This window comes from Canis lupus, chromosome 12 (genome assembly GCF_003254725.2).
Source record: "Canis lupus dingo isolate Sandy chromosome 12, ASM325472v2, whole genome shotgun sequence".
Taxonomy (NCBI): Eukaryota; Metazoa; Chordata; class Mammalia; order Carnivora; family Canidae; genus Canis; species Canis lupus.
This window is the reverse complement of record NC_064254.1, coordinates 5,054,108-5,072,004: the sequence shown is the minus strand read 5'-3', so window position 1 is coordinate 5,072,004 and position 17,897 is coordinate 5,054,108. Positions and strand designations below refer to the sequence as shown.

At 37.9% G+C, this 17,897-nt stretch overlaps 1 protein-coding gene and 1 long non-coding RNA gene across 2 annotated transcripts in view; both read left to right on the top strand.

Annotated features, from left to right (window-relative positions):
• SRPK1 (SRSF protein kinase 1) overlaps positions 1-17,897 on the top strand; it is a 94,043-nt gene that overhangs the window by 51,420 nt on the left and 24,726 nt on the right. Inside the window, 6 exon segments of the mRNA XM_025418559.3 lie at positions 2,280-2,398; positions 4,658-4,766; positions 6,204-6,291; positions 7,762-7,849; positions 16,151-16,257; positions 17,105-17,270. Of these exon segments, the coding sequence (XP_025274344.3) occupies positions 2,280-2,398; positions 4,658-4,766; positions 6,204-6,291; positions 7,762-7,849; positions 16,151-16,257; positions 17,105-17,270 (677 nt within the window).
• On the top strand, positions 7,856-16,144 carry LOC112641477 (uncharacterized). The gene is made up of 4 exons (XR_003124659.3): positions 7,856-8,500; positions 8,869-8,908; positions 9,814-9,878; positions 15,970-16,144. It is a non-coding gene; the product is annotated as an uncharacterized LOC112641477 (long non-coding RNA).

The following is a 17,897-nucleotide window of genomic DNA, read 5'->3' as shown; positions in this document are numbered from 1 at the left end:
GCCAGGAGCCCAACACGGGACTCGACCCCGGGACTCCAGGATCGCGCCCTGGGCCAACGGCAGGCGCTAAACCACTGAGCCACCCAGGGATCCCCCCATTTCAGTATTTTTTTTTTTTTTTTTTTTATTTATGATAGTCACAGAGAGAGAAAGAGGGAGAGGCAGAGACATAGGCAGAGGGAGAAGCAGGCTCCATGCACCGAGAGCCCGATGTGGGATTCGATCCCGGGTCTCCAGGATCGCGCCCTGGGCCAAAGGCAGGCGCCAAACAGCTGCGCCACCCAGGGATCCCCCCATTTCAGTATTTTTATGTTTGGTTTTCACTGCTTGTATCTCACTACTTTTCAGAAGTTTCACAATTGTAGTTCTTGTGTTTGCTTCAGCAGCACACATACAATTGTAGTTCCTACAAAGTATAATTTATTTTTTGTATTTTTAATTGTGAAAGGTACAAGTTTGAAATTAGAGAATCTGTTTTAGAAATTCATCTTAATCTTAAATTTAGGAATATCCATTCAGACTCCTTGTTTCCACCTAAGAAAGTCGGCCAAGTAGTTCTTTACTAAATGAGTATCCCAAAGACTTGTTTTCACTAAAAATGAACACATTGAATCATATATTATAGCTACTTTTGTACTCTTGGAAGACAAAAAAAAAAAAGTACCAAGAATTGAGGCAGGTTGGAAAGGTCACCAAAAGTCTAAATCTGAATCATTAGTCAGAAAAAACAATCTGATAAAACAAGATGATGAAAAGGTAAATAATGTATTGAAAAATGAGAATTAAAATTCCTTTTCCTATAACTATTGAAAGGAATGTTGTGTACCCAGCTTATTGTGCTTAAAACTTTATAAACCAGGGAGGTGTAATAGGTGTTAACCTGAATGCAAACCCAAGTCTTTTTGCCTTTGAACGTCTCAGTGTACAAAATATGTTACATTTAATTGATGGCATGTAGAGAAAGGAATTACTAAAATTAACTCATTATAAAATGAGAAACCATTTTTACCTATGAAGTAAGCTAAATTTTCCAAACCTGTTAATACTCAAATACCAGAAGCCCAGATATGGCAGGAGATATAACTCAGTTACAACTCCTTTAGAAAAGTCATAGTTATATAATAACTCTAAAAGCCATTCATGGCCACAGGCTGGAAAGAAATAGTTTAAAATATTAATTTTTTTCAGAGGAGAAGTGTCTTAAAATATTTTCCAAATTTTCTATATATAACATGTTATTTTTATAAATAGGGAGAATGTTTCTGTCTTTTTTGTTTTTAAGATTCCATCCATTTATTCATGAGGGACACAGAGAGAGGCAGAGACATAGGCAGAGGGAGAAGCAGGCTCCCTGTGGGGAGCCCGATGCAGGACTTGATCTCAGGACCTGAGATCACAACCCAAGCCGAAGGCAAACACTCAACCAGTATGTGCCAAAGTGAGTGGTGATATGTGTAAGGGAAATATGTGAGATTTAAGAGATTGCATAGGAATGGGAGAAAACTTAAAACAGGAAAAGCAGGATACAAATTTGTTTATGTAGTTTGTGATTAGAGATCTATATTTTCATAAAAGTATAGGAAAATACTGAAAAAAATAGCTTTATCAGCAATTTTGTTTGGATATTTTTTTTATTTTAATTTTTTTTTTTTTGATAGTCACAGAGAGAGAGAGGCAGAGACATAGGCAGAGGGAGAAGCAGGCTCCATGCACTGGGAGCCCGACGTGGGATTTGATCCCGGGTCTCCAGGATCGCGCCCTGGGCCAAAGGCAGGCGCTAAACCGCTGCGCCACCCAGGGATCCCTGGATATTTTTTTTTAAGTAATTTTTTTCCTTTTGTACTTCTATGTGTTTCCCAGATTTTATTTAATCATGTATTAACTTTTTTTAAAGTATTGCTTTCCTGGGGCATCTGGGTGGCACAGTTAAGTCTCCCAACTCTTGGTTTCAGCTTAGGTTGTGATCTTAGGGTCAGGAGATCAAGTTCCATGTTGGGCTCACCATAAGTCCGCTTGAGATTCTCTCTCCCTACCCCTCAGCCCCTCCCACTCATGCACACTCACTCTCTCCGTCTCAAATAAATCCTTTTTTTTCCTTTAAGTATTATTTTCCTAAGAAGATAAAGTGGTAGCTGTAGCTAATACTTTCTTAGGATGCCACTAGATAATATTCTGTTTATATTATCTGTTGAGTGGGGAGACATTTTGATAATGATGTTTTCTTAATGTCCCATTTTATTCTGTCCTTATGGAATGAACATGTTTGTATTATTTCTTAGATCTGAAACTCAGCACCGAGGCTCTGCTCCCCACTCTGAAAGTGATCTACCAGAGCAGGAAGAGGAGATTCTCGGATCTGATGATGATGAGCAGGAAGATCCCAATGACTATTGTAAAGGTAAGCCTTTTGAAGAGGAGATACCAAGTAAGACCTGATTCATGTAATGCCCTATCTCACCTGACTGTTTGGTCTATAAACATAAGCTGTTTTGATGTTTTCTGCTTCTTGCATCCTTTTCTTGAAGTATAAAAAATAGTATTTCCTCTCAGTTCAATTTAGTTTATTAAAGCTTGGTTTTATATTAAATCTGTTTTTACCTTTTTTCTCCTTAAAAATGCTAGTGCACTTTCTCCTTAGAAAATTTCAGAATATATTAAAAAAGAAAAGTCCTCTGTAATATGTATCACCCAGAAATAACCACAGATGAGATTTGGTATATAGACTTCAAAAAACCATTTCATTACCTTTTTTTCATAGTGTTGATTGCTAAGCTAAGTTAAACTGAAATTAGAGATACTTCAACTGTTAAAGTTACCTGGGATCTTTTTTGTTTCTTTGTGAGACTTTCTAGGATTCTGGGTGGCAAGTAATGACAGAATGTATCTTACCATCTAGGAGAACCTGGTTTGTGTTATTCTGAGCAAGCAGAGAGAGATGTAAAAATATTCTTGATTCCTGCCACTGTTGGCAGCCTTTTTAGGCCTTCCTGTGTTGTGTTGTGTTGTGTTGTGTTGTATTTTATGAAAAGAATCTCTATCTCTGTCTCTGTCTCTCTCTCTTTTTAAAAGATTTTATTTATTTATTTATTCATGAGAGAGAGAGAGGCAAAGACACAGGCAGAGGGAGAAGCAGGCTCCATGCAGGAAGAAGCCCAATGTGGGAGTCGATCCCGGGACCTCGGGACCACCCCGGGCGCTAAACTGCTGAGCCACTCAGGCACCCTGCCCCCCCACTCTCTCTTTTTAGTTAAATGGAATTAATTAATCTCATAAAAATACACCCTAAGACTACAAGTATAAATAGATTTTATTTATAAACGTGTATATTTAGATAAGTAATCGATTATTGAGGGGTGAGAATATTGTCGTACATAGCCTTTTTTTTTTTTTTTTTAAGATTTTATTTATTCACAGATACAGAGAGAGAGAGAGAGAGAGAGAGAGAGACAGGCAGAGGGAGAAACAGGCCCAATGCAGGGAGCCTGACATGGGACTCGATCCCGGGTCTCCGGGATCACGCCCTGGACTGAAGGTGGCGCTAAACCGCTGAGCCATCTGGGCTGCCCCATAGCCTTATTTTTGTTTGAGAATGACTTTTTTTTTTTTTAAAGGTTTTATTTATTTATTCATGAGAGACACGGAGAGAGAGGCAGAGACACAGGCAGAGGCAGAAGCAGGCTCCACGCAGGGAGCCCGATGTGGGACTCGATCCTAGGACCCTGGGATCACGCCCTGAGCCAAAGGCAGCCGCTCAACCACTGAGCCACTCAAGGCATCCCGAGAATGACTTATTTTTTTTTAAGTAACTTGGTTGTTCAACAAAAGATTATTTGCTTACTCTAAATCATTAATCTTGGGCAGCCTCGGTGGCTCAGCAGCTTAGTGCCACCTTCAGCCCGGGGCCTGATCCTGGAGACCCGGGATTGAGTCCCATGTCAGGCTCCCTGCATGGAGCCTGCTTCTCCCTCTGCCTGTGTCTCTGCATCTCTCTCTCTCTCTCTCTCTCTCTCTCTGTGTCTCTCATGAATAAATAAATAAAATCTTTAAAAATAATAAATAAATCATTAATCTTACTCCCTAAGGCTTCTTTTTAAAGATTTATTTATTTATTAAAGTTTTTTTTTTTTAAGTTTATTCCTGAGAGACACAGAGGGGATGGGACAAGACACACACAGAGAGAGAAGCAGGCTCCATGCAGGGAACCCAATGTGAGACTGGATCCTGGGACTCCAGGATCACGCCTTGGGCCAAGGGCAGATACCCAACCGCTGAGCCACCCAAGCGTCCCTAAGATTTATTGATTTATCTAGAGAGCACATCAGAGAGGGGGCAGGGGCAGAAAGAGAGAGAATCTCTAGCAGACTCCCTCTTGAGCATAGAGCTCAGTGCAGGACTCTATCTCATGACCCTCGAGAATCATGACTAAGTTGAAATCAAGAGTTGGATGCTTAACCACCTGAGCTACCCAGACATCCCTAAGATTTTTTCTTATGAGTTCAGTAATACTGTGTAGCTGACTTAAATTTTGTCTATTCAACTGATTATATAGAAGAAGCCACTTTTACTTGATGAACGGTGTATAGATGTTAAAAAATGAAATGAGAGGTATTTTTTCTTACTACTCAAGTGATTGTTTACTTCCTCTTGTTTTTTCCAGGAGGTTATCATCTTGTGAAAATTGGAGATTTATTCAATGGGAGATATCACGTCATCCGAAAGTTGGGCTGGGGACACTTTTCAACAGTGTGGTTATCATGGGATATTCAGTAAGTTGTAGTGGTCCTGCAAAAGAATTAGTTAGGTAATGCCTTAGTTTTTTCATATGATTTTCCAGAGATAATCCTGCCTTCACTCTAGCTCTAGGCTGATTTCTTGATCAGAATTTTGTTGTTGATAATCTTTATGTTTTTTTTTTTTTTTTATAAGGATGGCGGTGGAGGTTATGCCACACACAACCTTCCTTTTTTTATTTTTAAGATTTTATTTATTTACGAGAGACACACACACAGAGAGAGGCAGAGAGGGAGAAGCACGCTCCATGCAGGGAGCCCAATGTGGGACTCGATCCCGGGTCTCCAGGATCACACCCTGGGCTGCAGGCGGCACTAAACCGCTGCGCCACCGGGGCCGCCTGATAATCTTTATGTTCTTGAGCAAGATTGTCTTTCCTCTGGGAAAGAGGCACCTTAAAGACAAAAGATTGTTTTAAATTAGTATTCATAAGGCACTTGGAACTCAGAAATTAAAAGCATTGCAAATATTCAATGAAAGTGTGGTATATAAATTCATAGAGTGTTTTTGTCTGTTTTGTTTTAATTGGGGTAGTTATATTTTTAGATGATATCCTGTATCAGCCTATGTGAAATTATTCTGTTGTATTTTGCTTTGGTAAGAGATTTGCTCACCCCCCCACCCCCCCGCTTTTTAAAAAAGATTTTATTTATTTATTCATGAGAGACACACAGAGAGAGGCAGAGACAGAGGCAGAGGGAGAACCAGGCTCCATGCAGGGAGCCTGATGTGGGACTCAATCCCAGGTCTCTAGGATCCTGCCCTGGGCCAAAGGTGCTAAACTGCTGGGCCACCAGGGCTGCCCCAGATTTGCTCAACCTCTAAAATTTTTCCTACATAAAAGTATAGGCAATTAACATTGGATGCTTACCTACAAATATAGATAATCTTTGATGAGACAGTAATTGAGATCTAAACACTTTTTTTTTAAATCAGTTTGATTTCACCCCAAGTATTTCTTCTGGCTTCTTATAGGAAAGGGTTATAGGTGGGGTTTTTTTTTTTTTTTTTTTTTTTTTTTTTTTTTGGTTATAGTTTTTAAGCTTTCAGCTTTCAACATGTAGATAGATATACAGGATACTTCTGGTCTGATGTGGTTCTCCCCCTTGCTTACTCCCATTTTGTGGTTTTACTTGGATTCAAAGAAACATTCAGAAGATAGACTTTAACTTGGAGAAAATATGTGTGGCTGACATTACCTGAGAACAGGTTTTCTTCCTTCTCTAAACGAAATCTGGTCAGTTAGTCCCATTACCACTTACACGTGATTGCATAGAAATAATTTATGTTTAAAGTACAAGGAAACATGGATCATTATTTGTACTTTGTCACTGCCTCCCGATTATGGCTAAATCTTACCTTCCTAAAGTAAGGATAGAGCATTAGTCTAAACTGCTTGTGTTTGTTCTCAGGGGGAAGAAGTTTGTGGCAATGAAAGTAGTTAAAAGTGCTGAACATTATACTGAAACAGCACTAGATGAAATCCGGTTGCTGAAATCAGTGAGTATTAGATCATATGTGTGAAAAAGCATCGTAAGCAAAATTTTACTGAATTAAGATATACCAAATGTAGACTTTTTAGCATGACTAATTTTTATTGTAAAGTTCCAATATCCTTTAAAGATGTAGAGGCAGATAACAATATTTATACATTCTGTGCATGTGATGGGGGAAGTGGTGGATTTCCATCATAAACACTGAAAAAAACTTTCAAATAAATGGAAATGTTTATTGAGCATGTTTTATATACCAGATAGCACAAAATATGTTTTACTTTCCTACTGAGGTTAAAAGTAAAGTGTGACAATAACCAAAATAAGAGCCCAGATGTCCATCACAGATGAATGGATAAAGAAGATGTGTGTGTATATACAATGGAATATTACTTAGCCATCAAATGGCAAATCCTTGCCATTTGTTATGATGTGGATGGAATGCTAAGTGAAATAAGTCAGAGAAAAACAAGTATGTTTTCAGTCATGTGGAATTTTTTTTTATGTGTGGAATTTAAGAAACAAAATAGATGAACATAGAGGAAGGAAAAGTAAAATATGGCAAAATTAGAGAGAGACAAACCTTAGGAGACTCCTAACTATAGGAAATAAATAGGGTTGCTAGAGGGGAGGTTGGGAGAATGAGGTAACTGGGTGATGGGCATTAAGGAGGGCACGGGATGTAATGAACACTGGGTGTCATATACAATAGCTGAATCACTAAACCATACCTCTGAAATTAATTAAAAAAAAAGAGTAAAGTGTGAATAAGTATATCACTTCTATTTTATGCTTTAAAGTATTACAAAAATCTATAAAACAAACACTGCTTATTCCTTTTATATCTGAAAACTTGGCAAATTTATAAAAATTTAGTTTTGTTATAAATTAGGAAGCTATGGTAGAAGGAGCTTAAATTCAGAGTTGTAAAACCTGGGCTTTAAGACCAGCCCTAGTCCAGTATTCTCCTCCAGGTCATCACTACATTTCTTCTGAGCCTTAGAGTTTTCATTTGTAAAGTGAGGATGTTAGACCAGGAGAGCTCTAAAAGTAATTTTCAAAGTGCCAGTCTGACAAGCCTGTGTCCGAAAATTAAATCAGTACTGCTTGCTCCCTTCATTGAGAAGGTTTTCCTATGCGGGGGAAAGGTCAGCTTGAGTAAACAGCATGATGAATGTTGGTTCAATGGTTGATTTGCATCCTGTAAAACTCCTTAATTCCTTATGGCTTGGTAACCAGCAGTTAATTTGGGAGTCACACTTTTAGTAGAAAAATGGTTGAATTAGAGCAATAGTCTTTGTCAGTTGTATTTCCTTTTGTGCTCCATTTATTTCTTTGCATATTTGAGTTACTAAAATTTTAATGTTTTTCTTTGTCATTAATCTTTTGTTACATATGTTGCAGGTGTTCCCTCCCCACCATTTGGCTTATTTCAGTGATTTCCTTTACACTAAATACTGTCTCTTTCCCACCGTAGGTTCGTAATTCAGACCCTAATGATCCAAATAGAGAAATGGTTGTTCAACTACTAGATGACTTTAAAATATCAGGAGTTAATGGAACACGTATCCTTTTAAGAACCTGTTTGAAAATAAATCACGAAATAACCTTATCTCCATGAAAGGAACCAGATTTATAGCATTCATCTCTTTTCTCAAGGCAAAGTATAATCAAACTACTTTGTGTTATTGTAAACTTCTGAACACAGATGTAAATCTTGTTTATCTTTATATGTTGTAACTTACAGTGTTGTAGAGCAATGTCAAGGTATTGCTTTACATTTTTTCCCCTTCCCAAGCAAATCAAACCAAGTCAAAAGAAAAACGTAAAAAAATAAAAACAGTAGTAGTATAGGTTCTGAGATTTTTATCAATTAGTACAGAAACTTTTTTTTTTTTAATTTTTAAATTTTTATTTATTTATGATAGTCACAGAGAGAGAGAGAGAGAGGCAGAGACACAGGCAGAGGGAGAAGCAGGCTCCATGCACCGGGAGCCCGACGTGGGATTCGATCCCGGGTCTCCAGGATCGTGCCCCGGGCCAAAGGCAGGCGCCAAACCGCTGCGCCACCCAGGGATCCCTAGTACAGAAACTTTAATGGAAGTAATTTTTCATGAGAAACACTGGGCGAAGAAAAAATGTAACACATTTTATTATCTTCCAGCCTTCAGCATTGAGGAGACTGTGCATATAGGTTATGCTTAGAATTTAAACAGGTATGATTGCATTTTAGCATATTGAAAAAACTGACTTGTTTTATGTTTTTATCTGCATTTTTAGAATTTCTAGTGTTGGAAGGAACCTTACCTGATATTTTCCTAAGTTAATATCAAAGTGACAAGTAGTGAGCTGATTGATTGTTGTGACAGCCATGCTTATGAAGGCCTGTCAGACTTTTCAAAATAAAAGATGAAGTAGAATCTCACTTGGATTGGAGAGTCTAAAACTGCCTGTTCATAAACTACTGAAAAATGTAAAAGGAAAGAAATTTCATTTCTCATTCTACTATTCTTACATATTTAGCTTCTTAAGAGAAGCTAAATTAACACATACTGTTAATTGCCAATTATGATCTTTTTTTAAGGAGATGGGCTTCATCTGATTCTGGCATCATGTGGACTATGGTAAGAGATTTGAATGGAAAAATGAGAGAAAACAGGTGATAATGTGTATTATACCTGCCATTCTGAATTTAGTTGTGAGTTACTTCCTTGGAAAAGTACAAATCACAGGGATGCCTGGGTGGTTCTGGGGTTAAGATTCTGCCTTTGGCCTGCTTCTCCCTCTGCCTCTCTGTCTCTTCTCTATCTCTCTCGAATACATGAATAAAAAAATCTTTAAATAAATAAATAAAATAGAATCTTGTGACTATTGTGGTCACTTTGTAGATGGCTTACTCTGTGTGCATATAATAAGGCTAATAACCAAGATCTAAAATCATACATTAGGATGTCACGATGGCCATTAGATTCTGTTTCCCTATTATTTGATCTTATAATGTCATGCCAACTCTCTGCTCATTTGGGAAAGTTACAAGTAAAATTAGAAATATTCTAAATAGTCTCTTCAGTAATGCTGAGTACCTTTGGAGTCTAATGAAGAAAGGTTTTGTTTTTGATTTTGCTTTTAACTATTGAAATCTTAGTGGATTTGAATTTAAAGTTCCAAGGGATTTCCCAAGTATTAACAGGTGGTTTCTCTGTAGTTTTATCCACTGAGTCCTTTGTCCTGAGCCCGGTTCTCTTTGCCCTTCCTTCTGCTTGTCTCCCAAGTATCTTGGCTACTGCAGTTTTGCTGCTAATAGAGATTGAAAAGGATAAAACTCAGAGCACTGAGTTAATGGTTAATGGATTATGCTGTTCTCTTCTCACAACATAAGCATGTCTGCATGGAGGTATATATCTGTATTTTTCTTTGCATCTGAGCATTTCCAGAGCACTGTCCTTTCCCATACTGAAATATAAGGGGCCTTGAACTAGAAAGTCAGTTATGTAGACTTCAGTATACATCGTTCATTCTACTTCCGTAGGTGGTAAGGGGCAAGAAGTGATGAAAGAGGGACAACTGTTCTATATATACTATTGACATTAACTGGTGAGTGTCCTTTTTTGGCCATCTGTATGACCTACTATGTCTTTAGGAGACTTCTTTTTTTTAATATTTATTTTGCCTCTTCCTAGCTCCTCTTACTCATAATGTGCTCTAAATGTGACTCGTCAGTGTTTAGTACTTTGTAAGTTTTTTCTTTACACCACCTCCCCAAGAAAAAATTTTCATGTATCCTTCTATCTAGTTCTTTCTGTTTCTTAAGCTACTAAATGTTTGGTCATTTTTATATCACTGCTTACAGATTAAAATACCATTGTCAAATTGTAAGCTTTCAACAAATTAAAGATTGAAACTAGGAATATAAGAGAATAACTTAAATTTTTTTTGTTTTTTTGGGGGGGGGGTTGTTTCTTTAAGGAACCTGCATTTTCAAAAAATCCTGTTTTGGTATATTTCATGTATACAAAAGTAGAATAGTTTAATGAATCCCCACAAGACACATTACCCATTTTAGATCTTGTGTAATCTTGTTTTGTCTCTGTCTACCTCCTGCTAATTTTGTGGCCAACCTTAGATATATTATTTCACTCACAGTTATCTTAGAATGTATCTCCAGGGACGCCTGGGTGGCTCAGCAATTGGGCATCTGCCTTTGGCTCAGGGCATGATCCTGAGGTCCTGGGATCAAATTCCACATCGGGCTTCCTGCATGGAACTTGCTTCTCCCTCTGCCTGTGTCTCTGCCTGTCTCTCTCTCTCTCTCTGTCTGTGTCTCATGAATAAAATCTTAAAAAAGAATGTGTCTCCAAGAGACAAGGATGTTAAAATATAACCTCAATACAATTATTACACCTAAAAAAAATTGGGACCAGTTTTTTTGTTATTCAGTGTCTAATCTAGTCAGTGTTTCAGTCTCTAAATGTCTCATATTTTTTGTTCTTTCAGTTTTTAATTCTTACTTAGGTCAGGGTACACATAAGTCTTTGCAATTTCTTTATTCTTTGCCACATCGAGATATTCCAGGCTCTTGTACATTTCCTGTCCTGAACCTGGAATTGGCCATTACTTCTTAAGCCTTAATTCCTTTTAGTAGGAAATGGCAAGCATAATCTAAGCACTAGAAGTACACATTGTCATGGAGTTGTTAACTGCCATTACTTTTATGATTTGTTGATCTGTTGGCAAAGAGCAGAAATCTTCATTCTCTTCTTCCCCTCCTTTATTTATTTATTTATTTATTTTTTATTTTTTATTTTTTATTTTTTATTTTTTACATTGCATGAAGTTGTCCCCACAGCTTATTCTTGTGGGTGGGTAAGCTGGTTAGTTGGTTTCGATATTTTTTCTCCATGTATTTATCATTTTGCATGGTTTCTATTGCTGTGCCATTCATGTTCACTAATCTTTTCATTCTGCAGTGCCTAATCTGCCATTTATCCAATACAGTGTGTTTTTCATCTCTTACACTGTACTTTTCATCTCAGAAGTTCATTTTAGGTTTATATATTTATAGTACTATGTCTCTACTTTTTAACATACAGACTATAGCTATAACTGCTTAATTTCCTTGTCTGCTAATTCTGGCGCCTATGTCAGTTCTGGTTCGTTTTGAATGATTGATTATTGGAGTTTTCAGGTTTGTTTTCTTGCATCTTTGCTGCCTAGTAATCTTGTGAATTTTTTTTTTTTTTTTTTTTTTTTGCATTTGGCTGCTGGATATTTTCCATTCCCATAAATCTTCTTGAGCTTTGTTCTGGGATGCAGTTATATCACTTGGAAACAGTTGGATCCTTTTCAGATTTTACATTTATGATTTGTTAGATAGATCCAGGGTAGTGTTCAGTCTAGGACTAATTATTAATTCCCTGTACTGAGGCAACACCTCCCTGAATACCCAAGCACACCCATGACTATGAATTTTTCTAGCCTTTATGTTTTTTTAATTGAGATAAAATTCACGTAGAACATAGAAAATTCACGTGACATTACATTAATTTTGAATGTACACAAATGAATGATTTATACACAGTAAGATAAAACATATCTTACCACAGTAAGATAACATCCATTACCATTCATAGTTACTCACCTGTAACAGTGAGTTAACATTTTTCCTGTTGCAGGTGAGTAACTCTGAATAACAAGTAAATCTTTCCTTGTGATGAGAACTTTTAAGATCTACTTTCCGAGCAACTATCAAATACACAATATAGCATTGTTAACTCTAGTCACCATTCTGTACATTATATCCCCAAGACTTATTCATTTTATAATTGGAAGTTTGGGGCAGCCTGGGTGGCTCAGCGGTTTAGCCCCGCCTTCAGCCCAGGGCATGATCCTGGAGTCCCAGGATCGAGTCCCACGTCAGGCTCCCTGCATGGAGCCTGCTTCTCTCTCCGCCTGTGTCTCTGCCTCTCTCTCCTCTATGTGTATTCTCATGAATAAAAATAAATAAAATCTTAAAAAAAAATTACTGGAAGTTTGTATACACACACCACATCTTTATCCATTCTTCCATCAGTGGACTGTGTCTTGGCTATTGTAGGTAATGCTGTAATGAGCATGAGGATGTAGGTAACTTAATTTGAGATAACAGTTTCATTTCTTTCAGATAAATACTCAGAAGTAGAATTGCTGGGTCTATTTTTAATCTCTTGAGGAACCACTGACCCTATTTTCTGTAGTTTTCTGCACCAATTTATGTTTCCACCAGCAGCACACAAGGGTTCCCTTTTCTCCACATCCTCACCAACACTTGTTCTCTCTCTCTTTTTGATAATAGTCATTCTGACAGTTGTGAGGTGCTATTTTGTTGTGGTTTTGATTTGCATTTCTGTGATGATTTAGTGATGTTGAGCACCTTTTCATTTACCTGTTGGCCATCTTAATGTCTTTTTGGAAGAATGTCTAGTTATATCCTCTGCTCATTTTTAAAAAAATATTTTATTTATTTGACAGAGAGCAGAAGCAGAGAAAGGGTGGAGGGAGAGGGAGAAGCAGTCTCCCGATTGATCAGGGAACCCAACTCCGGACTCAATTGCAGGACTCTGAGATCATGACCTGAGCCAAAGACAGATGCTTAATGGATTGAGCCAACCAGGCACACCTCATTTTTTATTTTTTTATTTTATTTTTACTTTTTTAAAAGATTTTATTTATTCATGATAGACATAGAGAGAGAGAGAGGCAGAGACACAGGCAGAGGGAGAAGCAGGCTCCATGCAGGGAGCCTGACGTGGGACTCGACCCCGGGTCTCCAGGATCGCGCCCCAAGGCCAAAGGCAGGCGCTAAACCACTGAGCCACTCAGGGATCCCCACACCTCATTTTTTAATAAGATTTTTTTCAATTGAGTTGTGCAAGTTCCTTATATATTAACCCCTTATCAGATACATAGTTTGCAGATATTTTCTCCTATTCAGTACATTGCCGTCTCATTTTGTTAATGGTTTCTTTTGGTGTGCAGAAGAGTATTATTTATTTTTTAAAGATTTTATTTATTTATTCATGACAGACACAGAGAAAGAGAGAGGCAGAGACACAGGCAGAGGGAGAAGCAGGCTCCATGCAGGGAGCCTGATGTGGGACTGGATCCTGGTTCTCCAGGATCAGGCCCTGGGCTGAAGGTGACGCTAAACCATTGAGCCACTCAGGCTGCCCAGAGTTTTAGCTTGATTTAGTCCTCTGTTCATTTCTACTTTTGTCGCCTTTGCTTTCTTTTGGTGTCAGATCCAAAAAAATAATCGCCAAGACTAGTGTCAAGGAGCTTACCTCCTATGTTTTTGTCTAGGAGTTTTATAGTTTCAGATCTTAATGTTCAGGTCTCTATTTTGAGTTAATTTTCTGTATGTAGTGTAAGATAGTGTTCAAGTTGCTTTATTTTGCATGTTGCTAATTTTCCCAACACCATTTATTGAAGAGACTTGTTCTTTCCCCAGTGTATATTTACAACTCCTTGTCATAAATGAATTGACTATATATATGGGTTTATTTCTGGCCCATGACTATGACCATGAATTTGTCTAGCCTTTTTGATGAGAACAGACATTGTTGGAGTCCTCTGGAAACAGTGGCCACTGTTCCCTCTAATCCCTTCAGATACTTTCCCCCTGCCTCCAGTAGTTTCCTTGTATACCTCTGCTGATTAGTCTGTGCTAAATACTTGAGGGCATCCCTCTGCAGATCTCCGGGATTCTCTTTCTGCAGCTGTCTCCCTCTGGTACTTTGTTCTATGACATGTAGCTGCCTTGGTCTCCCAAGACTCTTAGCTCCATCTCTTAAACTCAAGGGATCTGGAAAGGCTCAAGGCAGTAAGATGGGGCAATCATAGGATTCACCTCATTTGTTTCTCCTTTCTCAAGGATCACTGCCTTTGTTGCCTAATGTCAGGGTCAATAAATCTGTTGTTTATGTGTTCTGTCTGCTTTTGTTGTTGTCATTTTAACTAGAAAGGTCAGTCCAGTCCTTGCTAACTCCATTTTGACTGAAGCAGAAGTTTCTAGGTAAATGTTTAGCTCTTAAGCAATTGCCAACCAGTTTTCCAAAGTGGTTATACAATTTTACACTTTCGTTAGCAAATATGAGAGTTTTAATTGTTCCACATCCTTCCCTACATTTGGTCTGGTACCTTTTTCCTTTTATAATTAATAAGCAATCTGGGATGATACTGTGACATTGTGACTTTATTCCCAACAGTCTTTCACTAGTAGTTTTAGTGTTCATTGATTCATACTTGAATCAATTATCACTATAGGAATTGTAAAAGTGTGATTTTCTATTTCTGTCTCTTTGTATACTTATTTAGTTGACTTTTTTTTTTTAAGATTTTATTTATTTATTCATGAGAGACACAGAGAGAGAGAGAGAGGCAGAGACACAGGCAGAGAGAGAAGCAGGCTCCATGCAGGGAGCCCAATGTGGGACTCGATCCCGGCTCTCAGGATCACGCCCTGGGCTGCAGGCGGCGCTAAACCACTGCACCACTGGGGCTGCCCCTAGTTGACTTTTTCTATAAAGAAATATTTACAGGAGCATCAGACTGGCTTAGTCTTGCAGTCATGACTCCAAGCCTCATGTTGGCTATAGAGATAACTTAAAATCTTTAAAAAGTTAAAAATAATAAAAATTTAAAACTAAAAAAGATAATTCCTTATTCACAACACATACCTTTTTTTTTAGTATCTGTTTGGACTCATTCAATTTTTACTTTTGAGTTAAGTCATAACTTCATTATTTAAAATGTTTTCAGCTTGGCTGGTATCCTCTTCAAGCTGGTTCCTGTTCCTTTTTGATATGTTCCATTACTGTTCACACAGCAAGGTTTCCAGGTTCGCCTGGGATTTAGCCATTTCTTAAGGAACCTAGGTTTTCCTTTAGTGGAGAATCTTATTTAATGGAAAAATGTGGGTACTAGGTCATTATTACATATGTATATCTTGACTTTGCCATTTCTGGAGGTACAAGGTAGCAACATACTACTGAAATCCCAGCAGTGCCCTGCAGGCTAGTAGGTTTGTAGAGTTATTCCTGCTTATGTTGATTGGGCTTATGTTCTCATACATAAAGAGAACACATGGTGGCAGTAGAATCAAGATTAGTTTTGTAATCTACAGAGCATAAAGCAAGCCAGTTTCTTATTTTTAGAAAATGTTGGCCTTCACGGTGTTTTTTTTTTTTTTTTTTTAGGTTAAGTTTTGGTACATTATCTCCTGTTGTTAAAACAGAAGTTATTTTTTTCCTGCTTTGAGACTGTGAGAGTAGGGATTGTTACTCTGAACATTAATTTTGCATCAGGGAAAAGTGCCTAAGCCTAGTGCTTCCACTAATTGGATGTGGTTTCCCTGTTCTTTTACTACTGAGTATTTTAATTTAATTTTTTTAAAGATCTTATTTATTTATTTATGGAGAGACACACTCAGAGAGAGGCAGAGACCCAGGCAGAGGGAGAAGCAGGCTCTATGCAGGGAGCCCGTGGGACTCGATCCTGGGTCTCCAGGATCACGCCCTGGGCTGAAGGTGGCGCTAAACTGCTGAGCCACCCAGGCTGCCCACTACTGAGTATTTTAATGTGCACAGTTTTATTGATAAACCAGTCCCGTCCCACCCCCTGAAATTTTCTATTTCTTGGCTGTTTTCAGTTACTAAAGCATTCATGAATCTTTGGAATTCAGAATATTGACAGCCAGATATCTTTTTAGTCATACTCTATCTTTGTATACTGAAGGAATAAAACAGTAATAATTTCATTGGGGTGGAGCGCATTATTTTGCCTCTTTTCTTCTCTTGTGCCTTCCTCTTCCTTCCTTAACAAACTCCTAGATATCTGCATGGTGTTTGAAGTCTTGGGGCATCATCTGCTCAAGTGGATCATCAAGTCTAATTATCAGGGGCTTCCACTGCCTTGTGTTAAAAAAATTATCCAGCAAGTATGTATTTTAGTATTTTCTATGTGCTGATTGTTTTAGATTCTTAAAAGTGGCAAGAGTTTCCTATATCCAATAGAATTTTTATTTTAAAAACTAGAGAATTTTATTTGCTAAAATTAAGTGGTTTAGCCCCTAGTGTTTATTCTGTCATTAAGTGTCTTAGCAATAACCATTTTTCCAGATTCATCTCCTGTAATAATCATTAGAGGGGAAGGTGTGTTCAGTGACTGATGTTGGAAATTTGGAGCCCGTACCCAGGAGTTCTGTTGCAAATATTGATTATGTGGTAATAGAGAATTACTATGTCAAATTATTAATATCATTATAGAATATTATTCAAGGGCATTTTCTAATATTCTAAATAGGTTTCAATATACAGTAAAGGAGTTTACTCTCAGGAAAATATTAGTATTTGAAAGGGCAAATAATTGTTTGGGTAATGTGTTTTGGTGGAAAGAGCTCCAAACTAGGAATCAAGAGATCTCAGTTCTATATCAGCAAGGAAATTTGAATTAAAGACATAATCCAAATCTCTTTCATCACACATATGTCAACATTTAAAGAGCATAATGACCTTTTTTCTGAGTCTTTGTGTACTTCATTAAATATCTCCAAATACAATTAGCTTTTTAAAACTTTATTATAAACTCTTACCTTTGCTCCTAGTTGACAAGTTATCTTTCTGGGGAAGTTTCTTTCTGCCTTATTAAAAATGCTTTATTCTCTGTTGAAAACTACCATATTGTTTTTATATTTTTATTTTTTTAAATGTTGTGTTGTGATTTCTTTCTTCTCCAGAAAGACTTGTATTCTGTGTTTGCAAGTCTATTGCTCTATTCCCATCCAGGTGTTACAGGGTCTTGATTATTTACACACCAAGTGCCGTATCATTCACACTGACATTAAACCAGAAAACATCTTGTTGTCAGTGAATGAGCAGTACATCCGAAGACTGGCTGCAGAAGCAACAGAGTGGCAGCGATCTGGAGCTCCTCCACCTTCTGGATCTGCGGGTATGTTTTCTTTGAGGACTTTGGTCTCATTAGAAGTTAAGAGAAGTTCTGGGGCACCTGGGTGGGTTAGTTGGTTAAATGTCCAACTCTTGATTTCAGCTCAGGTCATGATTTCAGGGTCCTTGGATCAAGCCCCAAGTCGGGCTCCCCACTGAGCAGGGAGTCTGCTTGCTCCCTTCTCCTTCTACCCTACCTCCTGCTCACCCACTCTGTCTCTGTGTCTTTCAAATATGTAAATAAATCTATAAAAAAAAAAGTTAAGAGAAGTTCTTATTTTAATTCTGCTACTCATTCATTTGTATGCTATAAAAGCTGACTCATCTTCTTGTTTGTTTGTTTTTTTTTTAAGGTTTTATTTATTTTATGAGAGACACACAGGGGAGCAAGATAATCAGAGACACAGGCAGAGGGAGAAGCTGGTTCCATGCAGGGAGCCGGACGTGGGACTCGATCCTGGGTCTCCAGGATCAGGCCCTAGGCTGAAGGCAGGCACTAAACTGCTGAGCCACCCGGGCTGCCCTCATGTTCTTGTTTTAAAATATTTTCTCTTGTGATTTAGTGTCCATTTTTGGTGTGTTTACCTCTTACCATGAGCATAACCTGTATGCTTGCTTATAGATCAGTGTG